The sequence below is a fragment of the Anoplolepis gracilipes genome, chromosome 8 (genome assembly GCF_047496725.1).
Source record: "Anoplolepis gracilipes chromosome 8, ASM4749672v1, whole genome shotgun sequence".
NCBI classification, from domain to species: domain Eukaryota; kingdom Metazoa; phylum Arthropoda; class Insecta; order Hymenoptera; family Formicidae; genus Anoplolepis; species Anoplolepis gracilipes.
Window position 1 is genome coordinate 4,961,420 of NC_132977.1, and position 25,961 is coordinate 4,987,380.

Here is a 25,961-nt window from a genome sequence, read left to right on the forward strand (position 1 = left end):
TTTCATCGAATCGTCGTCGAGCAAACAGTTTTATCAATCCTGATGATCCGGGACGATTCTAGTTTCTCTTCCGCGTTATCTCTTTTGATCTCCGTCGATGATTTCTCTCGATTTGCCGATAAATCCGGGTCATATGAAATTTGGCGCGCGCGGGCGCGCATGCGCGCCTCGATGTAACGCGAAGGTGATATACGGTGATGCTTTTGTAAATGTGTGTGTGTGTGTGTCGTTCGCGGTAGAAATCCACGGAATATCTCGCGTGATCGCGATCGCTGCAGCGAAAACTGAATCGGATCATTCGACCTTGTCCCGCGTATGTTGTGCACGTTGTTGCATAGAGCTGCGTCTTGATGCGGATCGAATCGTCCGCGAGGATGGAGAAGAGGTGAGGTTTCTTTCGCTCGCGAGGTTATATTTTGGTCTAATCAAGGATGATTAACGATTTTATGCAGGTTGTCAGAAACGCGTCAAGGACTGCCGAGTTCCTCGAGGAAGAATAAAAGACGATCCAACCGCAGGAATAATCCCCTGGATACGGTACTGGACACCTGGGCGAACGGTCCTCAGAGCAAGCAGGACGGTAGTCTGGTGCCGAATGTCGAGTATCCGACGCAGATGCTGTGGCAGTCGACGGGCGTACCGCAAAACGTGTCGGATGATGGACAACGTCTGTTCGCCGCGATGTCCGACCCGAGCGTGTGCGGTTACTCGGCATTGCCGCTGACGTACACTATGCAGCCTGTTTCACTGCCCACAATGTACAGGATGTACCAACCGATGCCGATGCCGAACGTTAGGACTGTCCACGGTAGACGCAGACGTCACTGTAACGAGCATTTGGCAAATGTTTGTCCCAATGCCAACAATAATGTTGTTAACGGCTATGGAAGTCTGCAAGAAAACGGCAGATTACAGCCTTCTGTACATATTGTTCATCAAAATGGAGACTATGCTAGTCTACCATCCACCGCCAACAAAGATAGTGGGATTCATAGCGATGAACTGAATTCAGAGCAAAGAAGATATTCCGATCCTGGACTGGGACCTGCTGAAAATTTGTCACATTCAGATAATTCTGATGATTCTGATAGTATTGAAAGTGGAAGTTCTGTAACAACAATTAGCCGTAGTAATAAGCTTGTCCTCTCACTTATTGAACAGGTTTGTATCTTTAATTATTTAATAATATATTGGAATTAAACAGTGTTCATTGATATGATTATATATATATATATATATATATATATATATATATATATATATATATATATATATATAATCCTATAGTTTTAGTAGAATATTTAATATATATATAATATTGAATATTAATATATAATCATATAAAGTACATATAAAATTAATTTCATGATTTACTAATACAATTTTTTCAAATATTATGTTATAGATGACAGAACTAAAAAAATGTAACAGTCAATTGTTCAAAGAGCTCAGTGAGACTAAGTCAAATGTAGAAAACATAAAAGCGAAATTAGCGCAATGCAAACACAATACTGCTACAGATTATCAACCTGGAATGTTATCAGGTAGATATAATTTTAAAATATATGTAACTTTAGTAGTTAGTTATGTAATATATGTATAACGTTAATAATATACAATTTTAGTAACTTTAGTATGCAATATTTTTTACATGTAATACTAATTATATATTATAATGTAATTATTTCTTTTATATTAATTTAAAAATTACGAGAAAATATCTGGTTGCCAAATTGCAACCAGATATCATCTCTTTCGCGATCAATGTAATATTAATTACATTGCAACTTCACAAAAAACTAAATTATTTATTTCAGGACTTATAGGAGAAATTAGAGAAGCTAATAAAAATTGTGAAGAAGGCTTAGTTACGAAGGTTAAGTCTATGTTGGAAGAAAGATGTCATCAACAAACAAAAGAAGTGGAAGAGCTTAAGGTACGTACTCAGAGTCGAAACATTTTTATATAATTTTTTATATATAATAATTTTTCAATCGCGAAAGAGATGATATCTGATTGCAATTTGGCAACCAGATATTTTCTCGTGATTTTTAAATTAATGTAAAAGAAATAATTACATTTTATTAAGATTTAAGAATTTCATAATTATAGATATAATAATTATGTCTTGTTAATAATTGATTATGTTATTTTTCTAATCATGCTTAAAAAAAAAAAAAATCTTTTATAAATAAAACAGTAATAAGTATAGCAGCATCACACACACATATATATAAAATTTTGAAATCTTCAAATTAGGAATTACTTTTTTGCGTGTTAATCTTTCTGAGAAAGTATTATCATTATTATTAGTCTAATTGTGTTGAAAATATTAAAACAAGAATTATATGTTATTCTCGAAATACAAATTATTGAAATCAAAATTATCGAAATATCGATTATAGCTGTGGAATGAAGGTAACTAAGATGTCATTAGGCTGGCTTAGGGAATGTGGGAATAGAAAACAAAAGCAGCGACTAAGAGAGAACCCTTTTTTTCTCATGCCGCTCCTGTCATCTTGCGATTGAGATACGGTAATATGAGTACTCCGTTCAATATTTTCGGCACTCGCTCTTCCGGGTCACGATCATGGACGTAATGTTTGCGCAGACGTTCCTGCGTTTTGTTTGATTAGGACAGCCAGGTGATTGTGGTATCTATCGGTCTTTTTTTCAACTTTTCCTTTCTCGCTTATCGGTACATGTGTGATATTCACACAATTGATTTCGTTCTCGCTCGTTTACGTATTTCTATATTTATGATCCTTTTAATTATCTTTAAACTACGTTCGAATCATTTTTTATCTGTATTTGCGATTTTTTCTTTTAATTGCGACATTTTTTATCATAAAAAAGATACGGTAAACTTTTTATTTTCGTTATATGTATATAGATACATCCATTAGAAATATACATTGGATACTTGAAAGTCATGTATGTGTATAATCAGGATCACACACGTATATTATTTGAAAGAATTAATTTTCCACAACACACTTTGTTATTTTGATGAAATAATTATGATATGCATTAGAATGTGTATTGTATATATTAGCACAAACAAATGTGTCATGTATTATATACATTTGCATGTGTATCGATTTAGCAACATAGAAAAAAAGCTGTTACATCATCTAATATACAAATTATATCTTTTCATCGAAATTGTACCTTACAAAGCTGTAATTATCTTTTATTACACATGCGTTTTACTAGCATTGCGAAAAGTATAAAATTAAATACGAAAATATCACAGTTAAATATTTAATTATTTCATTTTAAATAAAAATCAGTTAAATATATAATTATTTTATTTTAAATAAAAAAGCTTATATAAAATTGAAAATATCACGAGAAAAAGGTTTCTTTTATACTTTCCAAAAAAAAAAAAAAATTATAGATCCGAGATCTATTTTTGAGAAACGCATTAACCGATTAGAATTTACGTGGGACTTGGTTGTGAAAAGGGAGAGGAGGGAAAGTTGGAATCGTAGAGAGAAAGAGAGACGGCTGATAAAGTCGGCCGATACCGGAGAACGCAATGTAGACATAATACGAAATATCCGTGACGCGCTAAAAGTGATTAGGTTTCACATAAGGGCATCCACACAGCGTGAGCAGTGTTGCAGAGGCAGGAGAAAGAGAGAGAGAGAGAGTGAGTGAGTGAGTGAGTGAGTGAGTGAGTGAGTGAGTGAGTGAGTGAACGGGGCGGGGATCGCGAAGGGATGAAAGGGGAAGGGGCATCAGTCGGCGAGGAAGAGTGGAGAAGGACGGAGCGCACTTAGCGGCTGTCAGGGGCCTCTCCCTTGGCCTCTTTTTCCTCTTTGCCGTGTCTTCTCAGGTTTCAACCATCCATTAGCCTCATCAACCGAAGCGATGGCCGCCACCGCCATGTCGCCTGCATATTGGCAATCTCGTAATTGAACCTCCGGGACCCTCCATGTCCATGTAAATTCTGCCGCGCGTGAGAGCCGATCAAGGTTGCTTCAGAACTCCTATAGTTGGTTTTTTTTTATTACACATATATATTTATTACATACACATTGCTGAACGTGTTGCATTTATTTTTAAACGTCGAGCACAAGAAGCTAAGGTGATTAACAGATAAAATATTCAATTATGTTTGACAATTTATGTTAATTTTGTTGCAGAGATTATGTGAAAATTAAATTGATATTTATAATACCGATATTCGTCACGATAATAAATATTACATTATAATAAAATTTACATTATAATGAAACAAATTCTTAGTAAGATGCTAGTAAACAAATTTTGATAAAACTTTTGAAAGCATATATACCTATATCATGATTAAAAAGATAAATTTTGTTTGCTCTGTTAAAAAATTCTTCAAAAAATATTCTATGAACTTATAGAAGTTTGTTAGATTCTATTAGCTTATGATTATCTTACAGTTATCTTATAGTTTTCTCTCAATATCATAATTCAAAGAATTTCAATGTCATTCAACGATAATAACTTTACTTTCTTTCAGAGCACTTGGTTTGATAGTAGATGACAATTAATTAATTCTATCTGTTACGTAATTGTCGTTGAAATTATTAAGATTAAAATTATTTTTTTTTTCTTTTTGCAGAACCAATTGACGAAGTTGACAAAGGAAAAGGAAGAAAGTGACAAGCGTGTCGCGAAACTGGAGGAGGAACTGACGACGTTGAAGCTGAGCGCAACGTAAGTAAGCCTTTTAGCATTTGTAAATATTTAAAAGCTTGCTTTAATTCTTATTTGTATTTGTTTTGTATCCTCAACACTGTTTCGAGGATAATGTATATACATATTTGAAACGTGCAATAATGCGATAGAGAATTTGGCTACATTTGATAAAGATCGTCGAAGAAATTCTGGTTTTAATTTTACATTATTTCTCTGTAATTGCCCCTGATTTATATTTCATCGCTATTTATTATACTCACTCTTCGCTCATGATTCTCATGCATAGGGGCAGGTATAATCTTTCTCGTTTATTATATTTGTTTATGATAAATTGTTTACAAGTAATTATCAACCTAATAAACCGCGTACATTGCAACATTGTCCATCGTTTTATAATTATTAAACGTTGCTGAAAATTGGAACGCGCGATGTATTATATATAAAATACGTCTGGCAATAACCTCATAATAATCTAACACTTTCTAAAATTCTAAAATAAAATGCAAGTGAAAGCCGTGATAAATGATGAAACGTTTGCATCTTACTTCTGGATAAGCCTTTGCATCATTATCCGCGATGATTTTCTTTTTCGATTTATTTTATTTTAATTGTACGTCACTTTAAACATCTTTTGCCATTTTTCGTTGACGAAGGCAAGTCTTTGAAATTAATTTACATCTTCACTAATTCATAATTTCGATCGAATTGATTCGCTGTGTTCATCGGCGTGAAAGCCCGCGCCCCTGGTAAAAATAAAAAAAATATCAATTCTATTCGCACTAGCATCGAGGGCCGCGAGATCGCAGCCTTCGAGGAGGAGACCCTGGCGCTGCGACGGGAACTCCAGGAGGCGCGGGCATCCAGGACCTTGGCTGAGAGTCACGCGGCAAAGTGCGTAAACTTAGCGGGATCCAGCTCTGTCAAGCGTGTAACTTTCGGTACACCTTGTATAACCAGCACCCCCGTGCGTACCGCTCTTTCCGACACTTGCTCCTTATCTTCCGTTTTCCCGTCCGCAATCTCGTCGCACACCTCCTCCGTCTTGCGTTCCCGTTCTGCGGAGGTAGCGGCTCTTTTACTCGTCTCCGAAGATACGAATCATTTTCGAAATTCTGAGCCCGAGCCAGTGTCTCGTGATCAGGATTTCACACGGCCGACGGAGGATGAAAGCGATCGGTGTTTCGAGACGACTTCTACGAGCTGCCAAGCTGCCTTGATTTGCTCGAATGAAGATTCCGTGAATGCAATTGCAATTGAATCTCAAGACAAGATCGAAAACCAGAGTTCAGGACTTACCAATACCGTGACTTGTCCAGATATTTCGTCTACATCGAAAAATCTGAAGAATTATCCGATATTTTTTAATCAAAAGGAAGCGTATATTGTTGACGCCGCAAAAAATGATGGCGAAGTAAAATTAAGTGAGGAGGAAATGAAAACGAGACACTCGATGGCCGACAACTCATTGTCGGAGGAACAAACTGGCGATCAGCTTCAAGGGAAATGCGCGAAAGCGGAGATGACATCGGTAATGGAAAAGGATGAAGCAAGAATCCTCGTATCACCGAGCGTTCTCGAAGAGCAGAAGAATTTACCAAGCGACACGACGAGCAAAGTGGAGAGCTCGATTAATCACCTGAGTTGGCAAAAAATGAGCACGTTTCGCAATCAGCGAGATAGCTTTAAGAAACCGCGACGGAGGAACTTGAGCAACTTGAGGAGATCGTTTAGCGAAACCAACAAGAATCTGCATGAGGACACCAAGGTCGACACGAATCCCCCGTACTCTTCGAGCGACACGATCGGAACCAGTCGCGACACGATGAACGACGAAGGTTGTTGCTCTCGCAATGACGATCGTACGAGCCGAGACATCATCGACGTGCCGGACGTTGCTGTGGTTAGTGGTGGCTCCATCATGCCGAAAAACCTCTGCTCGACGAGAACCTCGATCTCCAGAACCCAAAAAGAACCTTCACGCGCCACCTACACCACCGCCTATATCTAAGTTACGTACGCGCGGGGCCTCGGCAAAAAAAAATAAATAAATAAAGAGCAATATCACGCTATTCTCTCACGTCGCCGATATCGGGGGCTTCAAGGGGCTTTTTACTAGAGGCTACTATGTACATGTCGAATAGCACGTAGGTCTATTATTCACTCATCAATGCATGCTTTTTCGTACACGCTCGATGTATTTATGCTACACGCTTCAGGAATTACGTTATATCAATATCCGAAGAAAATATATATAAGTAATAGAAAATAATCGAAAAAAATATATAAATATATTATTAAAACATTTATTTTTTAAAATTTGTGCAGTTGATTATTCTTTTGTATAATAACTCGATAACAACATAATTTCAAATATATTTTATTTACGTAATAATGTATATACACATAATTAATGACATAGGTACTGGAATAACGTAATTCATTGATAGTATGTATATCCACGTTATTTTGCAGCACTGTTTTTATATCGTATTGCATCTTAAAGGAAAACTGGAGAAAAAGATGCGTGTTAACTGAAAAGATAGCAATTTTTATTCCACATTATAATTGTATAATTTAATATTTTTTATCATTTTATTCTAGTATAAAATATTTTTTATCAAGACCTTTTCACAGACAGAGAAATAAGGAATAGTGACTGATTATTATTAATGACTAATAAACTTTTTGTATAAATTGATATGACAATTACTCCAGCTGATATTTAAATATGCAGATATTTTGATTTGTATTATTATTATTTGCTACACACGTGGTTATATAAATTTTGTTATATGATTAATTCATCATGAATATCTGATTGTTTATCTTATGTATATAGCTATAATTATCTAGATAGTTATAAATATGCATTAAATATATGTAAAAAGCAGATATGTATAATAAATACTTTTTTCATTAATTTTGGAATATATCTTAATTATATCGATGTTAAATGTTAAATGCTGTCTGATTGTTAGTATAGCAGAATTTTAACGCATGTTTTATTCATATATTACATTTTTTAATTTCTCTCTCAGTGAATTTGTAGTTTTATTATTAATTTTAATTGTATGTTTATATATATATATATATATATATATATATATATATATAATATTGTATATGTATATATGTACTTATTGTGCCATATTGTATATTGTATATATACATTTGTTTTAAAAGTTAACGGAATAATTGCTATTGCCATAATTTCTTTTGCATGATTTGTTAGAAATTTTATGTAACCTTTTAGTTCGAATACTTATATTTATGTTATAGTTTTTATGTATCATAATTATATTTGAATATTTACCTATGTTATCGTATGAACGTAAAAACCATTTATTTTGAAAAATTCATAAAACATTTTACTAAAAGTAATTATTTTTTTTTCTCTCTTTTTTCTGTTCTCTTAGAATAAGAAAGTTTTACTGCAATTGATTTTTTATTTGAATATTAGAATTTTAATTAGAATATTCCTTTTTATATTTTTTTAAGATAATTCTTATTGAAAAATTTCTTATAATAAAAATTTTAGCGAAAGTTTTTAATTCAAAGGTAAATTTTTACTCACTTATATTATTTGGAGAGAAGATACTGATTCAATAATATATTTTAATTTGTCATATTATTATGATAATAACTCGAATTGAGCTATTATATGCAGCTTGTCCCAAGATCATTTCACGCAAGACCATCTCGCGCAAGATCATCTGCATAAATTGTACCATGAATACAATCCCGCTTGCATGATATTCCTTCTGTTCCTCGAAGATCCGTCGTATTTCTTCTCTTGGAGAAATTTGCTCAGCACATGTTTCGTTTGGATGGCAGGCACCGAATCGCGTCATTTTCTTCTGTTTTTAGCCGGCAGCATGGCTTTTCGCTGACCCTTTCGCTTTGCTCGCTTCTAAAGAGATTTTTACATCTTTGGATGCATAGAGGTGCAAGAAACGCACCCAAGTCGGCATGAATGAACGTAACGTGACATGAAACATAATTTGTCAGAATGGAGAAGCTGGTGGAGAAACTGCGTAAAAAGATGAATGGTCCCACGGAAGCCATAAGCAGGATTCGCGACGTTCTGGTTTCCGATGTGTGTCACATTCCTGAAGGTCCTGCCAAGGAACCGATGAGTCGGATGCCGTTATCATCATCATCATCATCATCATCATCATCATCATCGGAGGACGAGGAGGAGGTGGAAGACGATAATGAGAACGACAACGACGACGATAATAATATCCACGACGTAAAACCGGACGCCAAAAGTGACAAAGATTCGTCGATCGCGAGCGACTCCAAAGTTTTGCTTGTGATCGATAGTAACGTAAATCTATCGGGACCCGTGACTGATCTTTGAGCATGTGTCGGAAGCGCGTCGTGGTTACCTTAAATATGTTACGGTGTTTAAGCGATTCAATGAAATCTCTGGCAATTGTGTAAAACCACTATTATACTTCAAAACATCTTTTGCAAATTGATTTTTCTTTTGAAAAATTAGATGATTTTATAAAAGCGAATGTATAAAATTGCCTTGATTTGATAAAATTGTCCCATTAATTGTTTTGATTTTATACAATATATTAATTAATTTTGTTCGACTTTTATTATAGTCATCTATATACAGCCGGTGATTTTATAGACTTGTCAGCGGTTTTATGAAAGCGCAAAATAATCACCTTTACTCCCCGTAACATATTAATTATAGGTTTCTTTTACCGTAATTTGTTCGCGCGTTGATCAAGTGCCAGAGTGTACACTCTCAAAGATATTATTTTATCGATTGAAACACTTTATACACTTCATGGTCTTCATTTGCGATCGTTCACCCGTTATTCACGAACGATCATTACACGATTACACGATCGTTTTGATTCCGATCCATTAGAAAAAAAGAAACATTCGATGTATCATCGAGATTGTTAGAATTTGTTAAATAATTTGTAAGTTAATTCGTATATATTTTCCAAGTAATTATTTATTGAACGCTGCTTACGGTTAAGCGCGTAAAATTTCGTTGGACATATCGTAAATATTTTTCTGCGCACTTATAACAATCCTGGTGAAATTGACTGAAATGCGATTGCAGAGTAGGGCATAGAAAGATGATTTATAATATATTGATATTTGTTTGCGCTTTCCTTGCGCGATGCAAATTGATTTGAATGATTCATACGCACGATTGAATAGTTTTCCGAAATGTGTGGCTTTAAAAGAACGATATATAATTTTTGTAAATTATTTCACGCTTGCATATGTGACAAGCGAATTTATTTATTACATGACAAATATTAATTTAGACGATGTTTTTTGTTACATTACCTTTTCTTTCATTGTGTTTTGAATTTTTCCTTTTGTTATTCTGTTTTTCTCACTTAACTATTTCATCTCTTCTCCTCCTAATTTATTCCCATGTCGAGACATGACTGGACATGACGTAATATGTTTGTAGTGGCAGTTCTCCGCATAATTTTCTAAACATTCGAAGCAATATGTATGATTATAATCAGCAACACTTTTCGGAGAATATTTCTCTAAATATATTTATTCAAATAATGTTGATACTAATAATTGACTATATAATAATAAATTGGTTATATAATAATAATTGATAAAAATTCAACATGCAACTTGCTTGCTTATTTGTGAAAAGTAATTTGAGCCGTGAAGGGATAATTTCATATCTTATCTATTACCATATCGTATTTTATCTTATCTATTGCTCATTAGTACCAATAAGCTTACTCGACAATCATCCTGTAAAAATATATTTTTTGGACATAGTACGGAAAGTGTAATGTGATTTCAAACACTTTTCCTATTTATGCCTTTCAATAAAACTCGATACAAATATATTGACATAAAAACTAACTCTTCAATATATTTAAATATCTTGCTAAATTATTTTCTTTTATCTGGAGTCATACATGTATCGATGTATTATACTTCCCGATTATATATTTAAAAAATTATTTAATATATACGTATATACTGTATGTCTTTACAATAGATTGACAATAGTTATTGTTTTTTAATCTTCACATATATTTATTAAAAATTGCAGATAGATAGGTACCTTATTCTATAAAAAATTTAAGCAATTTTTTATAATAGTACTTATACATATTTCCTTAAGAGTTTTCAATATATATAGATATATCTTTAACAAATATCTTTAACATTATATATACATATATACATATATAAAAAGTATACGGTTGATATAACTATTGTGCTGCAAATGAATTATACATAACAAGTAATTGATTGACACAATTGTTACTTTCTGGAACGATTAAACGTTCACGATATGCTATGGAAACATATTAGAATTAGAAACTTTTTGGCTGAGACTGCCGATATTAATAACTACGATTTTATCACTTTGATTAAACACATTTTTCAAACTTTGAGTCACATACTATCATATAGTGTTGCAATAGTAGGCAAATTTATTTATTCATTTATATCGTGTCTTCGTCGATATCGTTTGTATACGTAGACGACGTCACATTTTTTTATAGACATTCCGCAGTTTATTACGACAGATATTCCTACGAATATATATCCCTCAACTGGCAATAAACGTAGACGTAGTTTTATGAGTGATAAAACACGCTCTAATCGCATATTGTAAGCAAATATCGTGTCATATTTTGTATAACTTTTTGTAGAAATTGGTCGAGAATAAACGCGATACTGTTCGTCGCGTGGACGATTCAGACTTTAATGTCGTAACAAAGAATAAGGCTTAAATACGCTGTATAACATAGCGTCGTTACAACTCCGTGATGGGTGTTATCGGTTTTATTTCATATATAGATCGATAGAGGTTAATTTGTATTATAAACTTGTTCTGAACACGGAGTAATCATATAAGTTACTACTGCGATAAAGTAAACCTATTCGAACTTGTTCGGTAAAGTATCGCAAGTTTCATATGTGCCTCCAGCTAAAATGTTCGTAATATCCATTTATCTCGCCGTTGATACACGTTTCGCGTTGAGATACCTCTGCGTTCTGTGAAAAGTAGTTGGATTAAGATGAATTGATAGGAATTTTGCGAAATTACACTTTCACTCTTTAAAATCGAGAAATTTTATTGTGTTTAGAAAAATATATATACTGGGAGTTAAAGAAATAACTTTTAATTTTTTCGTAGGATGTATTGTGTACGTGATATATAATTGTGTGAAGTAGCGATATAATTTAATTTGCAATATAAAATAAAATTTGCTGCATTTTAATCTTAAAGAATAAATTATCGAATTCTTTTAAGAAGATTAAAAATAAAACAGAGAAAGGAGTATAGAATAAATGTTTCAATAAATTCTAAATTTTTTTAAATTACATTAATTTTTTTATCAAAAATTATAGCTTTGCTGTGTCTCGATTCTTATTAATTCCATTTTAATTTACTATTTTTTGCAGAGCAAATTTACATACTGTGAAAATCTACTAAAATTTTATATAAATTTCGATCCTTTTATCCATTTATAACGTAGGGAGCTTTCTGAATGTCTCGAACAACTTATTAATTGATATACATCTAAGACATTCGCAATACTATATAATGTGTATATGATGTAATCCCTGTCCCTTCTAACGAACTCGAAGTGCCATTAGAATCGAGCATAGCTCAAATTGTCGTTCTATTTTCGATTATTGCGATTTTGCGAAACGTTGTAGAACAGCGTGGAATGTATCAAAATAATCCAAATAAAATTACATATATAAAAAATTCACAATTTATATGAGAAGAACATTGATTATTAAATTACATAATATTACTAATATTAGTATTAGTAATACTATATTAATATAATGTTCATATATGTATAAACAATATTTAATTACCTTATATTAGAAATATGTTGATCACTTTGAATCCTACATTTATCAATTTTGTATATATAATTTTATTTCTAATGTTTTTTGTTACCACTTGAGATTGTTGTTTTCTTATTTGATAGAGCCATTTAATTGCTGCATCACAAGATTCTATGAAAAATTATTAAATTTACGTTAAACTCGGTTTAAGTAAATAATTTTCGAATTAATTGTCTTAGATCAGTTATGTGTGTCTTTTAATCTGTTTTTCTCCAAGAAATTATAAATTCTTTTCAATTTGTTATACACCCGATTTTTTCCATGTGTTATCCTGAATAATGATCTGCATTGACGAATTACCAGATCGTTCTCTCTTTTTTTTTCTGATGGCTCTATCAAAAGTGTTTTCCTACTCGTGTTCCTCGCTTATATACGAGGTATCCTCCAAGTGTTGTGATTAGAGGGACCCGGAAGATGTTATTCTTGCGTATGGATGTTTATCTTTACGCGCTGTGCAGCCTCCCACGAAGATCGAACTGAAACAATAAAAGGTTTTATATATCGATAGCGTCGATATTACGCGAATGAATGAGCAAGGATAAATAATGCAGAAATGCAATTTATTTCAGAATTTTTTATTTTTTTTTTCCAAATTTTAATTTAACATCCAACGAGTTGATGACGATAAAAATTAAGTCTTCCTTCTATTTTCTTTTTGGAAAAAATAGTTTATTATATAATATAATAATTTTATAAAAATTATCCACACATATAACACTTTGTGTGTGCATACTATTTCTATTTTAATGATACTTAAAAATATTAAATAATGCGTATGAATTTTTTGATATAGCATAATCACATTGAACCAACAATTTCGTTAAGTATTTAATGTAACGAAACAATATACACACACACACACACACACACACACACACACACACACACACACACACACACACACACACACACATATATATATATATATATATATATAAATTCTCTCTCTAGCAAAAAGATCGTAAGCTGTATATTGAATATTTTTTTCAGATTAAATATTCTTTTAGTTTTAATTATATATATATATATATATATATATATATATATATATATATATATAATAATTAAAAAGAATTTATCTTTTTATTATATATATAATTGTGTTACGTGTCATGGATATTAAATTGCACAGCAGAATTTTGCGCCTTTCTAAAGTAATCTAAGACCCTTTAAAAGTTTTAGGGAAGAGATCTAGCAAAACGTGCCGCCTTCCTCTAAATCGATTATTGTTTTATGACAGCGTTTTTCTCTCACAGTTTTTTCTCTTTCATGTTCACCGACTGACTGAAAAGTTCGTTGATTTTCCGTAACGGAAAAGGATATATTAGAGGGTATATTACCTGATGTAAAGAGAAAACTTGTCTGGTTTTATTACATATCATCTATGCCGACATAATCTTTATTTTTGGATTTTATTTTGGTTTTTGTTTTTTAGCCTTTTAAGGGATTCAAAATCCTTATTGATGCGTGGCAGTAATATTTTTTTTGTAATAGAAATGAGACAAATATTTTGTATATAGTAGAGAATGCATTTTATTATAACATATTCTATCTATCACATATACACAACACACATTTCCAATCAATATTATTCATTTTTAATCATCAAACATTATATTCTCTTATAATGTTAATTTATACTTGCAACTATTATTCAATCTTATAATAATATTGTTTTAATGTTATTATATTTAGCAAAATTTTACATTGCTGTATTTTATATGAAATGATAATTAATAATATTGTATTATACGATATCCATCGTTTGCAAATAATTAATCTCTGGATACATACATTACCAAATTATTCGTGTTTTATGAAATTAATTAATCTATTATTTATTTCCTGCCTATTATTTATTCCCTTATAAAATAATTATTGACTCTATAAAAATTTGCTGAGTTAATTAGCATTGATATGTCATGTGTTACGGATTATTACAATTATATGGATTATAATTATATTGTATTTTATAATCGAATTTTATGCGTACAATTTTAAACATAATAATAATAAAGTAGCTAAAAATCATTCTAATACAGAATATATCCTAAATTTGAGCTATTTTCATATCAACGATAATTTTTCCATTACAAAGCTCTACTTGAATATTACTTCTATTACTATTTTCATATTATTTGCACAATTAACATTGAACACATCACAGTAATTACATTAAAATTAAATTAAAATATCTTATATCAAAATAAAATACCTACGAAATTAATTGAATAAATATGATGCTTATGTATCTGAAAAGTATCTGAAATGTTTATTACTTTTAATCGTATTACAACATGTCAAACTATTAATACTTTGACAATTTCGTTAAAGAAAAATGGTCACAACTCTTTACGAGAAAGACTGCTGTGTACATGGTAATTTAGGGACAACTCCGTGTAACAGTCAGCCAATTAGAACTGACGAGCGACTCGAACATATTTCTAGAGATCGTAAAAGTCGTAATTACGGGCGACGAAAACGCGCGTTCTCGTTACTACAACTCGTAATTTCTCGTTCCGCCTACTTCCGGTGCGGGTGCCTACGCCCGCTAACGCGACGATCGCTTAAGCGAGAAAGAGAGAGAAAGAGAGAGCGACGAGCGATCGATATTTCGCGAGGTAGCGTTCGTCCGTTCGTGGGAGCGCGGGTCCTCGGATAATTGAAAGCTGCCGGAAAAATCGTGCGAGTCATCGCAATACGAAGGTGGCTCGTAGGGGAAGGAGAGGGTGGAATTATTAAAATTGACTCGACGGAAGTGGCGGCTGGCCGACGGGGATGGCTGCGGCCGCTGGTCGAGAAATCGCTGCCAATTCCAGGCGTTTGATCGGCGCGACTCATCCACCACCTGCCTGTCTGTCTGTCTTCCAATTCTTTCATCGATCGATTTCGACTAATGCTCGACGCGACCACGGCTCGTTAAAAATGACCGAAACGCGTGTCCACGCTTAATGCGGTTTTTTCGGCTCGTGTATAATATTCTTTATATAAGAAAAATAAATTTCGGAATCGCGCAGAGATATACTTAACGTTAAGAGTGAGATGTGAATACGAATCTAGATATCGAAATTGTCATCATCACAATATCTTTTGAAAGCAAGAATTATTTTTGGGATCCTGAACATAAAATATTGTCTGAAGATAAGAAAATCACATTAGATTTGTAGTTAAGAACTTATTTTATCAATTTCGATAACCATTTATAAATCTTACCCTCTCTCTCTTTCTTTTATATTAAGATATAAACTATAACTATTGTAAAAACAAGATGCAAAAACAAATTAGTAAATACTTTGGATTTATATCCAAATATTTAATAAATGGATTTTAGTAGAATCTTAACTTGAAACTTAATCTATTATTATTTCACATTCAACATCTTTTTGCCGATGTATTTAATATTTACAAGAGAATCGTGAAAAATGATATCCAAATCCAAATATATATATAATTTTTCATCGAAAAACAAATCATTTTAAATTTTAATAAGAAATACACGTTCAGTAAATATTCTAGGCGAAAATGTTACATATATATATAAATAGAGATCTATTTGCGATTATATGCTATTAATAAGTTAGATGCGGCGAGCAAACAGAGCAAAACTTTTCGGATTGGCCTGATGGCCTGCTTGCAACTTTTATATCTCGCAACGTTTGCATTGAAACGGTGAAACAGAAATTTAACGAGAGGATGGTAGACGGGGGCGCTCTCTTGTTTGCACAATCGATTCGCCACATACGTGCTTTTACACGAGGCGCTGCAGAAACGTCCTTCTCACTGTCGGAAAATATCGAAAATCTTTCCTGGCTCGCTTCTGAAACTCGAGAATGTTACAGAACGCATATTCGCTTTAACATTTCGCGCGCATTATTCGAAATAATCGCCTATATTTAATATAAAAATGTAGTAGAAACATTTTTTCCCGAATAAAAAAATGAAAACTTTTGCTTTATCAAATTTTTAATCTGCTACGTAGAAATTCATTTTCAATTTATTTTTAATTTTAAATTATCTATCGAGATCAAGGTCAGACGTTTTATTATACCATTATATTAGATTATTTTTAAAACGTTGTATGTAAATGTAGAAGAGATATAATTAGGGAACGACCATAGAAAATTAGAGGAATGCAAAATATTCACGATTTAGGGAAATCAATAGTAATTGAATTGGTTTAATTATTTAACGACAAATCATTGCAGAACTTTTACGTTCAAAATGAAAATTTTCGACGGATGGAAAATTAGCGGATAAACTATATTAATAATAAAAAGTTTAGAATATAAAAAACGGAATTCGCGACGGATAAATTAATCATATAATCAGAAAAAAATCGTAAACTTTAACGTCACCGTCATCTTTCACGCAAAAATGTTTAGGGTGGAAAATTTCGTGATTGCGCTTATTCTCGAAGGGTTTTTGCGTAAGACGAGGGTGCAGTAGATAATAGCCGATCTCGCCTCGTCGGAGAATGAAAACGTGCGACGAGTCTATTATTTTTGCCTTCGGCCGCGCTCGAGGGTGCCTCGCCGTCGCGGAGCCGGGTTTTCGCCGGAGATAGGACAGTCGGCGAGATTCGGGGATCACAAATCTGGGAAATCCTCGATGAGGCACGCACAGCACGTGACTATCCGGTCTGCGCCACGTTCGTGCCCGATAAAGCACACACATCGAAATATCGTTTTTTAAGTGGCTCAATATGCCCGGACATTCCTGTGACAATTCTCCGCGTTCACCGTTGTTTTCCTTATTCCCTCTGAAACAGTTTCACCCTCTCAATCCTTTCGGCGGTTAGGTAAATTCGGAAACCGCTAAATTCTTAATGATCCTTCCCCTAATTTTGTTCTGCGGTCGTTGCCTTATCCTTATGAGATACGTAGAAAAAAATTGCCCGCATTTTACTCTATTCAAGAATATCGTATGCTAAATTGTAGACAATTCTTTTAGACACTCAAATTTGGATGAATTACCTGAATTCTTATTTCAAAATTGAAGTAGAAACATTAAGAATTTCGCTACGCGTCTTTATTTATAAATAGTGTACAATAGACTGCATTCTAGACTTAATATTGTTGACACAGTTATTGTAGTGGTTTTAAAAAAGCAGTTTTTCAAACGTAATATTCTGTTTTTTAATGACATGGCAACGATAATCAGCGCAATAATCGTTCAGACTATAAAACACACGGGAGAAAGGCTAAGATGACCGAAAGTGATATATTGTATCTATATTGTATTATATAAGAGAGAGGAAAGGGCAAAAAAAGATTTTCCCCTTTATGTATATCTTATCTGAATGAATGTTAACTATTTGTCACTTAGGTATGAATACGATTCTTCCCGAAAATCTAAAATTATAACCCAGAAAATATTGAAGTTTATGACATTTAATATTTATTCAGTTTTTTTGTATCCCCGTTTGAACAACTTTCTAAATATCATTATCTGCGATGAGCTTAATTTTCAAATGCAAATTGCAATATTGATTCCAGAATGTTAATGGATCAAAGTTTAGTGGTTATTATCGGATAATTGCTGTTTAGAATTAATTATTTACAAGCTATCGATGCTTTACTATTTACGATTTCCTGATGAATGATATTGACGTATACGTAATGCGTTTTACGTTATTCTACGTGAATCTGCAAATATTTTATTACTATATTCATTAATGTAAAAATATCTGAATATCCACATAATGTAACATGTAACTAGGAAAATCATCTCTGTTTATAACTTGTATTTAACTTACTATTTCTAATTTTTATTTCTTTGCAGATTTTTTTAATATAATTTCTTTAATTTTTTTTTTTTTTTTTTTTGTGGAAACGTGATAAACAAAACTAAAAGATTATGAATTCGAAAAAATTTGTAGGTGTTTGAGAAATAGTGATAAAGATAAATAACAAATTTGGTCGAGTTTTTACAGCTGGAATGAGTTGCAAAATTCTTTGACTATGCTGTCAGATTAAGGATATGTTTTTCGTATTTTTACACCTGTAGCGATTTATAAATGTTTTTTTTTTTTTATTGTCTTTAAACTTTAGTCGAATTTATTTCAATTCCAATGATGAAATTAAGACTAATTGTGATGGCTGTGAAGACATTTTATCATCTCTTATCGTATCATATCAGTTATTCAGACAAAACAATTGTGTCTATAAAAGAGGAGTCTTTTCAAGACTATCTTCTAGAAACTCAACATAGAAACGATTTCCGTTTTCGATACCCTATTATTGATATTTTTACACCTTTACGTGCTTGTCACACTTTCTCGACCACCGTCGAGCTGTCGAAAAATTGACCTATATCGTACGGTCCTATGTTTTGAGACGTGATTTAAAGAAAGACTCGTCTCTGATTATCTTTTTCGCTATACGAATATTGACTTCTTGACATAGGCACGAGACTTGCCTGATTTTCTTTTTTTACGATGCGAAATATTGACTTCTTGACACGGGCGTGGTCTGTTATGAATGAATCCTTAAAACAACAAATCCATCGATGTCAGGATTTTTCTATCCGCAATCATCTGCGACAGGTATACATATACACTTTATATAGAGCGTCCTGGTTCATTCAGGTTCCGAGATATTTTTCTAGGGCGAACCTGCTACGGATTTCTGAAGGATACGAAGGACCTCCGAGAAGGTTTAAGAGTATATCTTCCGTTTCTGATAGAAATCGATGCAGGATGTTGATAGATTGTTTTGTTAAAAGATTTGACACTTTTCTATTATTATACTGTGGACTCTATATTCTCGAGTTTGATTATCCGAATTTAAGTTGACAAATATTGTATTATCTTAAATTAGAAAACTTGATTTTACTATTAATTTACTACTAAATTATTATTAATTCCATCCTACATCATATGCGAGTGAGAAATATGAAAATATATTTCCAAGAAAGAATATATGTTCCCATATGTTTTCTAACATCAAAAAATAATTTGGTGTTGAAAATCTTAAATAAAAATGAATGGATAAGTAAATAAACACAAGAGGATAGAAAATCTCACGTGAAAGATCTTCGTTTCCATGAATATACGATTGTCTCCTTTTTGCAGATATACGAAGCGTGCGCCATTCAGATGGCAACGCAACACGTACAGAAAAGGAGTAGAAACGAACGAAGGTCCGAGAGAAGGAAGGGCGGTATAACGCCCTTGTGTGCCGACGAGTTATCACCGGCGTTAATAATATGAGGAACGAGGGGCTAAAGAAAGAAAGAAAGAGAGAAAGAGAAAGAGGGAGGGAGGACCACCCACGTGGACCCAGGTAGGATCCTTCAGGAACTCCACAAAGCCGCGTTCGGTCCAGCCGGTCGTTCCTGTCATCCTCTTTGTGTCCCCCTTATAAAAATGACAAAACACTTTTTATCAAGCTACGATGGGACCTCAGAAAGGGAGGGGAGGAGGGCTGACACCTCTCTTTCCGTGCCTACGAAAGTTAAACAATCCTCTCGTCGCACAGGAACTTGTGCAATCGCCAAATAATATACCCAATAATCGAAAAACACGAATTTATTATGTAGTTTACGTAACTATGTTTACTACGTCAGAAAATTTGACTGTTCAAAATGAAAATCCACTTTATTAACTCTTATTATTTTCACGCTTCTCGAATCTCAAAGAAAAATAGAAAAACTGTCTGTACGTTCATAATAATTATTGTTCTTTAAATTATGTGGAAAAAATCTAACTTTTTTTTTTAAATTTGAGTGATACTTATGTATGAGTATCTTGAAACATAAGAATATTTTATCTCAATCTCGTAGAACCAGAAAGGTAACTCACTATAATATTTTTCTATTTCCGCATCTCTTTCATTAGTATCGATTATTTATGTTTTAGAAATAATGATATATAAAAGCTAATATATAATTGATTTAACATCGTTAATTGGTAGTAATGTATTTTCATTATACGATTAGGTCATAATCCGTTCGTGAATAATAAATGAATTATTAATCAATCGTGGCAAGTAAAAATTAAACGAGGTAATTTCGGGCAGATAAAATTTTCAAATGAACCGTTCTGGCTAGCGCGCCACGAGTTTGCGTAATCATGCACTATAATTATGTATTTACCCCTAGCGAGGACAGTAATAAAAATGCAATTTAAAAAAAATTCAACCTTGATTGCGAAATTGATGTGTTTTGCAACAAAAATTATACAATGTATACTTTTTTAATAATTATCCATTCTCTTCCAAGTCTTTAATTATATAGTGATTAGTATTAAAAAATACAAATATGTAGACACATGCTATAAAAAAGTTGTATATCAGAAATTAATAAAAAAATTGTCATTTTATATATTTAATTAATTATGTGTGAAATTTAAAGTATTATTTAAACTTGAATATTTTATTGCAAGTGCGATTGAATTTTTTATATTTCTATTAAATTGAAGTTTATTTGAAATGCAGTAAAGAATATGCATAAATCATTATTTACCTTTCATCATTTATTATTTACCATTATATTCATCCTTTATTATCATTATTAACTTTTCTTAATTATTTGTGAAATACTTAATTCGCTTCCCATTCTAAAAAAGAAATTTAGTTTAAAAAAGAAAAATCATTTATTATGACATAACTCCATTAATTAATCATCTATTGTAATTGAGATGGAGAAAAGATTTTTCTTAAAATTGGACACAGGATATCTCTAATATTGTAGTGTCATATTTTTTTTCGAACAAAATGTCTTCTATCTGTGTAAAAACTTGAGTTCAATTAATCTGCGTTTACGCAGAGTTGTCGAGTGCTCGATCGAGCCGATGAAGACCCGCGATACGCGATAATCTAGGCCAAATAGCAAATCGTTATTTAATCGTAGATTAAGAATTGGTACTAACCGAAACAAACAGCGCTCTTTCTCTCTTTCTCTTTCGATTGCGTGTATTTCAAGGGGCCAGGTGGCGCGGAGGGAGCGATTTGTTATAACGAAGAGAACGGCGCGCCCGGCACAATGTAGTCACTTGTTTACAGGGACAATATTTTCATTCCGCAAACAATTTGTGGCTCGATAAAGACCCGGTGTACAGGTGGGTGCTCGGCGAGGATCTAACGTTGTAACGAACACGCCGCTTGTTGTGAACGTGCCTATATGTGTATATATATATATATATTATATATATTATATATATATATATATATATATATATATATATATATATATATTACACATGTGTATTGTGTATACGTGTGTGTTTACGAATCTCTCAAGTAAAGTATTAGCCAACTCTAAACGCTTGAATTATCGAGTTGTATGTCGTCGATTCTTGGACCGCCGTAGCAACGAAACGATACTAGTATTCCACGATTTTCTTCTTCGTGTTTTGGATTTGATTCTAAAACTAAGAAGAGCGAGTTTATGGAATTTTGCTTTTTACGGAAACTTAACTATATAAAAGTTATTTAAACAGTATTTTGCCTAAACAAATAAAGAGTGTAAGCGAGAAACTAATGCAAGTTATATTTATTATTATTATTATGTAATCTTGAGGTATTTCATAATTTACGTAGCATTTAAATTACACAATTTTACAACTAATAATCATAAACGATTTTCTCATCAAACATCATTTATAAGTAAAATACCTAATACATAGATTTTTTTGAATGATTCAATTTATATTTTTTTTTAATAATCAGATTCGATGCTGTACTATAGATTTATTGAACAAAGACACTTTTTCCTGTATGTTTAAATGGATGTTGATAAATAATTAAGATCAAATTGTGCGAATCTCGTGACAAAGACATTCTCACAATCAATACAATAAAAACTAAAAGCATATTGCGCAACAGGAGGTATTTATTTAACTATATTTTATATCTTGCATCTTTAAGTGATCAGATACAGTCGAAAGGGAAATAATGCAGTGTTGATAGAGTATATACCGCTGAGATAATCCTGACATTTATGATCTAGCGACTATAAAAGTGAATATAAATAATGATCTTAGAGTGCTACGAATAATATTCGGTAATAGTGCGATGCTCGGTATTTCTTAATTTATAATAACGTACAAAGTCGAACTATATGATTGGCAAATCAATATTTTTATTTTGTCTTTTGTAAAAATCATTTATTGTAAAATTGTAATTTTCTATGATATTTTTCAACACTCATTATATTAAAAGGTTACATCGAAATCATCATTGATGAAAAATTTGTTGATAATATTATTTCGGAGACATTAAGTTCGGTCAATGTTATGTATTCACGTTGATTGATGTACACACACATTTATTCTTGTGTACTGTTGACACAATGTATCCAAATAGTTTTCAAATATTTTCATTCAATCGATATATTTTATTCGATGCATGAATACTGTCTCTGTTGTACGTCTGAGCAAGTAATGAATTTATTGTCATTATAAGAGAATAATTCCGTCTGTTTTACGGAAAGAAATAACGGAAACCAAAAATTAAAAATTTCAAAAAAGTCTTGAATGCGTACCATCAAAATATTGACGGAATAGATTCGGTAAAAAGATCACAGTCTGCGCGAAATCTCTCTCTCTCTCTCTCTCTCTCTCTCCCTCCCTCCCTCCCTCCCTCCCTCCCTCCCTCCCTCTCTCTTTGTCGATGACATCAGAGTGTTTTCATAAAGAACATATAATCACAACAAACTTAGATATACACTTAAGATTAGGCACAAAGTAAATTTATTGAACTGATTCTTAAAACTGTTGACATAATTAATTTTTTGTCTTCTCTTTAATTTCAATATCTTATCAGTAAATATACGAACAATAGTACGTTCTTATTTTTATTTTAGATCTTTTCTCGCGATGCAACGAATAGGAAAATAAGTGTAATTTATAATGAGACGTGAAAATAATTTTTCGCGCGTACCGTGAATGCAATTTTAATTGCAACGCGATTATAGGAATATCGATAACAAAAAGCGTGGATATGTATGCTATCGAGCACGAACGTGTTGCGTGCTGACAGTTATTTCCCGTCGGCTAATGCTTGACGCCATGGTGGAGGACGCCGACGGAATCGATCAGTAAAATGACGCGGCTATTCATTGTCACAAACGGTTTACTGAGTTCTCAACGTAATATACATCACAATTATTTTTTCGTCATTTTTTTCTATTTTATAAGATGCGAATATATTGATGATATATTAGCTTCAACTCTTTCTAAATATTTAATATTTATAACTACAATTCTCTTCTCTACGATATTTATTTATTATCGCTTTATTACTGTTTGATAATGATATTAATAATAACACACACTATATAATTGAAAATTGAGATTGGATACACGAGAATTGATATTAGAATACATTAATTATATTTTTGACAGAAGGCGGAATTTTGAGAGATATTTTTAGACCTTTTTTACAAGTTTAGACAAATTTAATGATAGAAATTTATAATCAAATTTTTTGCTTGTTTATAAGCAAGTTTACAAATATTATTAAAAAAAGGAAAGTGTGAGGTTTATTATACGGTTAATTTATTATATTTATCATATGGTTAATTTCTAACATTACAAATTATTTTCGTGACACAATGTGTTTTTGAATTCGATTTTTGAACATTTCTTAGGAAATACAGGTTGAACTTTGGCATAAGAAAACAAACATATTCTAATCTTCTAAGATTTCGTTTTCATTCTTTTAATTTTTTGTAAATTTTTATAGAAATTGTGTACATATTAAAGAAGATAGTTTTATTTGCTCTCTAAACAACAAATGATATTATGCTAACAAATAGCTTCTACTTCAATGTTAAAGGATATAGATATTGAATTAGAATAAATTTTCAATTTATGACTAAATCGTTATTTCCTTTCGCTGTTAGTGTTTGCAGACTTCTCAATTATTTAATTAATAGTAATACGTTGTGTGTTTATGTAATTATAAATAATTTTCAATAATTGTGCGGAATTTCAATGTTTAAAATATTTCTTTTTTTTTTAATCTTATATATATAAGTTTGATGATAAAATTTTTTGTGTCTGATAATAATTTTGATACAAAATTTTGATTTTCTATGTATTTCTAATTCTATATTAATAACAAGAAGAACCATGATTCCTATATTATAGGTGTTTACATTATATCAAATAATTCGTCTTATCTGCGACGTATGTTTATCTAGATAAATGCTTCTAAGTTATTTACGGAACAAAGTGTTATCGGAATATTAAGTTAGTGTGTTCCTTGTTCTCATAAAAAAAAAAACGTTAGGAATATACTTAAAGAAATTTGCACGAAGATGTAACACTCGAAAGTAATTAGCAATTGGCATAAACTACTCTTCGAGATGCCTATTACGTGTATTAAATGGCACGCGATTGCATCTACGCAAAGTAAAAGACAGCTTGCGCGAATAATGCATAAAGATAATTTCGATGACATCAATGAAAATTCAAATGAGATCGTGGGTTGAGAATGTATAGGCATGAATAGGTGTGACTTCATACATAGCATTTATTTTTTTCATTCAATATACTTATATACCCTATCTACTATACTTTATCATAAAGCGATAGAGAAATTGAAAGATATTCATTTGAAGTAAACAATATTACAAAATTTCAAATTTACGTCACGTCGTATTAGAAACAATGAGAGGAATTTTTTACATGTATTATAAAGCCATTTAACAATAATATCAAAAAGTGAATGAATTTATAATGAATGAATAAAGCAAATCATCATAATATGTAATGAATCTAATTTTCTGATAAGAATAAAAAAGTTGTTATTTTACAATATATATATATATATATAAAATTTGTAAATAACATATTCTCTCTCTTAGTCTCATTGTCAATTTGATACTTAAAGATTATAATGATTTATTGTTTATCAGATTACATTGCGCGAGGGAGTAATGTAAAAACTTAGTTATTTTTTAGATAAGATAAAAATGTTAATCCCGTATAGTTAATCTATAGATATAGATCTACAGATATATCTGAAGTTAATACATAATTACTTGTATAAGGAAACAAACAATTCACATAATCACACATAAAACAATATAATATATACTTCTAATATATTTTTCTTAGTCTAAAACATCTAATAAACACTAATACTAAATAATAGATAAATAATAGATAAAATACGCTTCAATGTTTAGAAATATTTACGTGATTGTTTGGATTATACTGATTAAAGTTTAAATATTATTTAAACTGTTTACAATATTTGAGAGCACTGTGATTTTATATGTAATTACCCAATAATTGTTACAAACAAAGATAAGAGTGTATGTGCGATTTTCATTAAAATATATATGAAGAGAGAGAGAGAGAGAGAGAGAGAGAGAGAGAGAGAGAGAGAGAGAGAGAGAGAGAGAGAGAGAGAGAGAGAGAGAGAGAGAGAGAGAGAGAGCGT

General features: G+C 31.8%; 2 protein-coding genes across 2 annotated transcripts; both read left to right on the forward strand.

Moving 5' to 3' along the window:
* Positions 1-13: 13 nt before the first annotated feature.
* On the forward strand, positions 14-7,465 carry LOC140668744 (uncharacterized). The gene is made up of 6 exons (XM_072898035.1): positions 14-385; positions 453-1,161; positions 1,406-1,544; positions 1,818-1,936; positions 4,601-4,695; positions 5,461-7,465. The coding sequence occupies exons 1-6, from the start codon at positions 351-353 to the stop codon at positions 6,683-6,685; spliced, it is 2,322 nt and encodes a 773-aa protein (XP_072754136.1). The 5' UTR covers positions 14-350; the 3' UTR covers positions 6,686-7,465.
* Positions 6,705-10,288, forward strand: LOC140668753 (uncharacterized). Its single transcript, XM_072898053.1, has 2 exons — positions 6,705-6,821; positions 8,686-10,288. Exons 1-2 carry the CDS (start codon positions 6,802-6,804, stop codon positions 9,038-9,040), a joined length of 375 nt encoding a protein of 124 aa, XP_072754154.1. The 5' UTR covers positions 6,705-6,801; the 3' UTR covers positions 9,041-10,288.
* The last annotated feature ends 15,673 nt before the right edge of the window (positions 10,289-25,961 follow it).

Coding starts and splice junctions, on each gene's coding strand:
- LOC140668744 (XM_072898035.1), top strand. CDS start 351: ATGCGGATCGAATCGTCCGCGAGGATGGAGAAGAG. Junction 1,937..4,600: donor AAGAAGTGGAAGAGCTTAAG/GTACGTACTCAG, acceptor TTCTTTTTGCAG/AACCAATTGACGAAGTTGAC. Junction 4,696..5,460: donor ACGTTGAAGCTGAGCGCAAC/GTAAGTAAGCCT, acceptor TATTCGCACTAG/CATCGAGGGCCGCGAGATCG.
- LOC140668753 (XM_072898053.1), top strand. CDS start 6,802: ATGTACATGTCGAATAGCAC. Junction 6,822..8,685: donor ATGTACATGTCGAATAGCAC/GTAGGTCTATTA, acceptor ATAATTTGTCAG/AATGGAGAAGCTGGTGGAGA.